The 6000-nt window shown below is 41.9% G+C and overlaps 1 protein-coding gene across 1 annotated transcript in view; it reads right to left on the bottom strand.

The window, feature by feature from the left end:
* Positions 1–453: 453 nt before the first annotated feature.
* PCOLCE2 (procollagen C-endopeptidase enhancer 2) overlaps positions 454–6000 on the bottom strand; it is a 76373-nt gene continuing 70826 nt past the window's right edge. The window contains exons 8-9 of the mRNA XM_025377320.1: positions 3613–3780; positions 454–1056 (exon numbers count right to left, since the gene is read on the bottom strand). Coding sequence (XP_025233105.1) covers positions 926–1056; positions 3613–3780 — 299 coding nt within the window. The 3' untranslated portion in view covers positions 454–925. The remainder of the gene's footprint in view (positions 1057–3612; positions 3781–6000) is intronic.

Here is a 6000-nt window from a genome sequence, read left to right as displayed (position 1 = left end):
TTACTAGCCTAAGTATTAGTATTTAGTACTTCACTCTTCAAATCAGAATAAGAGGGCTTTCCTCTGGGGGTAGGGAAGGCTATTCTAGTGACAGGGCAAAGGGTTTGGAATTAGGACTCTTTAGTTTGATCGTTTTGTCTCTTAGGAGACATGTGATCTGGCAAGTCACTAAACATACCTGAGCTTCTGTTTCAATTACAAAATGAAAGAGTGTGGACTAGATCCCTGAGAGATGTTATTCTAGCACTAACATTCTCTGTTTCTGCAGATAGAAGAATGATAGTCTACTGACATTACTGAATCCATTTAGTCCCTGAAATTCTTGGAATGCTCTTTTAGCAAAGCGTAAATTGATACAAAGGGAATCTTATGCATAAATAACACTATTCTTATTGCTAAAAGGGAATATTCCTTCTACAATGTCCCACTATCTATAAAAAGAAGTTTAGTGGCTGTTCTGTAATCCTTTAAAAATATTTTATTAAGCATTGATTTAGAAAATGCAAGACAAGATTGTAACACCTCAGGGCAAAGGCTTGAAGGTGAAACAAGTATCACTATAAATATTGCACTTCTAAAATCTCTTTTTGACATCTTCACACAACTCAATTCTAAAATATCCTTTTACAGAGATGTATAAATAAACTGCTTCCAAGCTGTCAACGCTTGACACTTTTGGCTTCCTATCACCACACTAAGTCAGCAGGTTTCCAATCAGATAGCTGCTCCTCTGACAGCAGGCAAAGAACTTCCCTCAGCTATCTCCGAGGCCTCATACCTCCATCATGTGAAGAGTCAATCAGTCCCATCTTTCGGAATGCTCTTTCAGAATATGTAATTTTATAAGTATTTTTTTTTCTACTGAGAGAAAATAGATCTTTCAAAGGCAATGGCAGAATACAGCTTAAATGGACACAGTTCACTGTTAACACTGCTTGTTTTTTAAGGCATTCAGAAGCTTCTGATTCTTGGTCTTGAACATCATGATAAAGCTGTTTGGCATGATTTTGCCTCGCCCATCTTCACCTACTTGGCCCATAATAATGTAATTTAGACCTAAAGAAAGAGAATACAGAAATTAATCTTTTTCTCTATGTATGATGTATGAAACAACTTAGACTGTAAGTTACCTCTAGATAAATGTTCTCTTCTGCAGATGATAAGATTATACATTTATTCCATCTAGGATAAAATCTGAGTTTTCTTGTTTTTGCTTTTTAGAGATGGGGGTCTTGCCATATTCCCTAGGCTGGTCTTGAACTACAGAGCTTAAGCAATTCTCCTGCCTCAGACTCCAAAGTAGTTGGGACTACAGGCACACGCCACTGTGCCTGGATGATAAAATCTGGTTTAAGACTCATCAGCAAAAAGCCAAATTCAACTAGTAAGGTATTTCGGCTACGCTCACGCCAGGAAACTGGACTGAGTGGCTAGATCCAGCCATGTCCCGCCCTGCAGTGCTGTTGGTCTGTTGAGGTTCCAAATGCCTGATATGAAGATGGTACCGCATGAACATGAAAGACTCTCCTTCCTTGAGGGGCCTCCAGGGCTCCATGATGGGCCATCCTCAGATGGCTTCTCAATCCCATCATGTGTCTGGATTTTCCGGGCGTTTGGCAACCAATGATCCACTCTCTTATGTTGCTGTTGTCTTGAACTTTAATAAACATCTCAAACATGTATGCTATGTAAGCTTCTTGAGGGCACAGATGGATCATATACTACTTGCATTTGTACGGTTTCTTGCAAAACATCGATGTCAAGAGTACTTATATTGGTTATACTATGTTTTTATACATGGGTGTGACTGGCTAAGTTAGGCCTAGACTGGGGCCTGAGGTGTTAGGTAACTCTGAATATTTACATTACCTCAGAAATAAATCAGAAAAAAAGGTATGTGTTAATTCTTCCTTTAATCTCCCTTTCCCCTGGCGTGTCATAGAGGAAATGTGTCCTTTTTCTCTTGCATTTTCCTGTGTGGGTTGACTTTGTCATCACAGCGGTCTGTGAGAGTCTGGGCAAGCAATGCTGCCTCAAGGCTGAAGTGCTAGCAGCATTATGAGACCTTACAGAATCTTGAGGTGCAATATCTGCTGTTCTGGCAGTTCTGGAAAGAAATTTCTCTTTTACAGAGCCTTTGTGATTCTCTCTGGAGAGTCAACATGAGGCTACTAGCCTCCTGACTTTTCTGAACAATCTGAATTCACAGTAAAGGTTGCTTTATTTTTAAATTTTTTCTTCTTTTAGACAGTCTTGCTCTGTCACCCAGGCTGGAGTGCAGTGGTGTGATCATGACTCACTGCAGCCTCGACCTACTAGGTTCAAGGGATCCTCCTGCCTCAGCCTCACGAGTAGCTGGGACCACAGGTGCACACCACCACATCTGGACACATTTTTTGATTTTTAGTAGAGAGGGGGTGTCACTATGTTGCCCAGGCTGGTCTCTAACTCTTGGGCTGAACTAATCCTCCCGTCTCAGCCTCCTAAATTGCTGGGACGGTAAAGCTTTCTTGAAGTGGATATTCTGTCTCTCTCTCTCTCTCTCTGTGTGTGTGTGTGTGTGTGTATGTGTGTGTGGTTTGGTTTGGTTTCTTGTCGGAGATGTTCATAACAAGACGAGGAAAGGACTGAGCTGAGGTTGAACTGAGAAATCACGGTATATCACGTGGTGGAATACCAGGCATGATACCATTCCAAAGAAAGAGATCTGTCTCTATGTGCTGTTGTGGAAAGATGTCTAGAGCTTATGTAGGGGAAAAATTGCAGAACTTGTGTGTAGTATGATTCCATAAGTGTATATGCCCATGCTTTATACGGATAGAAACTTTCTGGAAGGAACTTAAATTTCCTTTTTTTTTTTTAGAAATAGGGTCTCACTACTTCACCCAGTCTGGTCTCGAACTTCTGGGCTCAAGCAATCCTCCCACCTTGGCCTCCCAAAATGCTGGGATTACAGGCATGAGCTACCATGTCTGGCTGGAAGGAACTTTTCAGAGTACTTCTAGGGAAAGGAAAAGGGTTTCACTTTTAATACTCTTACCTACTTATTTCAACTTTTTAAAAACCATGAAACATATGTTACTTTTATAAGTTGTTAAATACATATTCCTAAAAAGTCATGTGCCTCTAGCTCTAGAGTAACTGTCTGTTTTTCGTAATTTCTTTCAATAAACTCATTCCCATCCATGGACTTAATAGTCCTATCTCTGCAAATGATTCCCAGATCCTTGAGTCTGGCCCAGAGATACCTCGCTCTTCTGAACATCAGGTCTGCATTTCCTGTTGGCTGCTGGATATTTTCTTTAAACCTAGACAGTACTGGCACCTTCAGTGCAATAATCTAAAATCTCTCCACCCTGCACTGCTCTGTGTGTCTGTTGCTTATTGACTCAACTTCAAACACTTCTTTCACTTGTTCATTATGTCCACTACCCCTTCTTTTGCCACAAGTTACAAGCACTTGGATGAGAGCCCAATTCTTCCTGACTCCAAAGGCCTTCCTGCTCTGAAAGAAGTGGGCAACATATTAGCCCTGATTTGACTTCCCTAGACCAACCATGGCATGGAAAATCCATGGCTTGCTCAGAGAGACCCAGTTTTCTCCCTACTCACCTCTTCTGAGGAGAGGGCACTGCTTGCAGACCACAGTGAGCCTGGCACTCATGTTCTTGCCCGCCTGCTGAATCGCCAAATTTCCCTCTTTGTAGATGTTGATGATTGAGACTGTGGCGTGCAAACTCCCACCACGAGTGACGGTTGTGATGACAGTGCCGGCTAATACTGCAGAAGAAAACATTTTGAAATGATGTGACAGTGAAGACAAATGCAAGCAGAACTGAAAAACAAGTTTACATTCTTCTAAGTTTCAGATACGAAACATTTTAATGTTAAAGAAAAGGCCCTCATAGAGGTTTCACATTTGCTTCTGTACATTTGTCACCAAAATGCAGGTTGGAGCTGTCATGTTACCCTGGTTGTTGGGGACTGATAACTAGAAGAGAAGCCTAAATACTTGCCACACTGCGGTCCATTGCCAAGGCTGAAACTCTTTAAAATGTTTTATCCAACATGTGGTTGATTGTCAGATAGGGCATAGTCTGGCTTATGAGGCTCTACCTGTGAATGCTTGTATCTGTAGAGGCAGCGCCATGCTAAGAGATTGCGCAATGGGGGTTTGGGCCACTAAGATGTGAGTCTTTGAGTCGGTGTGGGTGTGTAGCCAGCTTTCTGTGTTCTCCTCACCCTTCTCTGTAGCCGTCCTTTCTTCCTGAACTCTTGTTCATTCCCTGAGTCCTCACCTCTGTCTAATTATCAGTAAAGCTCTGTCTTCTGTGGTCTATTCTCTTTCTTATCCACTCTGTTTATTTCATTTAACAAGCTGAAGTATAGAACTGAGGTATTAACTTAAACTTTTTTTTGTTAAAAAAAACTCTAGTAAAATTCAGTTGATTTTCATTACGTAATCCCCTGTTTTTTCCATCAGACACTCTGAGAAAAGTCTCTCTTTAGAGCCACAGATGGAAAGATGCTGTCTTTCTCACGGAGGTGCTTCCGGCATTCTGGGGGCTTGAGTGAGGACAGTTCCTCGTGGTGCAGGACTTGCACTGAATAGGGTTTTGTTTGTTTGTTTGTTTGTTCTGAGACAGAGTTTCACTCTTGTTGCCCAGGCTGGAGTGCAATGGTGTGATCTCAGCTCACCACAACCTCCGCCTCCCGGGTTCAAGCAATTCTCCTGCCTCAGCCTCCCAAGTAGCTGGGATTACAGGCATGCGCCACCATACCCAGCTAATTTTGCATTTTTAGTAGAGACAGGGTTTCTCCATGTTGGTCAGGCTGGTCTCGAACTCCTGACCTCAGGTGATCCGCCTGCCTCGGCCTCCCAAAGTGCTGGGATTACAGGTGTGAGCCACCTCACCTGGCCTGAATACATTTTTTACCAGCCTTGTCCTTCCTGGAAAAATCAGTAGCAGTTCCTAGTTATTGTGACAACCAAAAAAATGCAGTAATCTAACATGTCTACCACTCCCCAGGGAACCATTACCAGCCCTGGTTGAGAACCAGTGGCTGGTGATAGATTTGGTCATTTTGCCATGTAAGTGGTCACATTAATGGAATAAATCAAGTTTTGGACTGGGTTAATCTGACTCCTTCAGAATAAAGTGAACACTCACTGCTTAGGCAGTGTGCAATGTTCATAAAGTCAGAATTCCTATGATGCTTTACGTTGATCCTGTGTGATGAGTGTTCACTGCAAAATTCAGTGTATAGTCAGGTGGAATCAGTGGCTCCCAAGACACAGGGAGGGAGACTTCCTGAAGCACCTCCTACAGAAGAGTAAACCGGACGTGGTAGCAATTACACGTGGTGTTGCTTTCAGTTTTATGCCAGTTATTTGAATTGCAGCATGTGAACTCTAGTAAGGCTTAGGGCCCCAGAGTCTTCAGTGTCTTCACACCTTCACTATGATACAGCTCGTCTGGACTACAGAAGTCACTTCAAGGCACAGAAAAAGCAAGCAAAGCCTCTCTGGGGAAGTTTGGTTTGGGGAAACCTATTTAGGCCATAGCAACTTGCTCTTCCTGATCAGATTTGTCTTAAATGTTCCTTTTAAGCCACTTAAAAAATAACCGAGATAATCAAGTTTTGTATCTTTTGCTCTTAAGTAGCTTTCATAGATGGTGCAATTTTTCCATTGGAAAAACTCTTAAAAATTCTAAATCTTTAAAGAATACCTCCTCAGGTTCCAGTTTGTAAGAGTTTCCAAATGGACTCCAGATTTCCAACTTTTGCTTCAGTACTTTGGAAAGGCAGTACAGGGGAAACACTGAATTTCTTCTGAGAGAGGCCAGCTTCTGAATATAAGCTTGGGTATGTTTCTAATTTACTTAAGTTGAAGTACAGATGTGTGAAAAAATACTCTGCATATGAAAAATATGTAAGGAAAAAAGTATATAGGTTTTTTGCAGGAATAGTCAGCCAGAATACACAGTGTGGCAGTAC

This window comes from Theropithecus gelada, chromosome 2 (genome assembly GCF_003255815.1).
Source record: "Theropithecus gelada isolate Dixy chromosome 2, Tgel_1.0, whole genome shotgun sequence".
NCBI lineage: Eukaryota > Metazoa > Chordata > Mammalia > Primates > Cercopithecidae > Theropithecus > Theropithecus gelada.
This window is presented reverse-complemented; position numbering and strand designations above follow the sequence as displayed.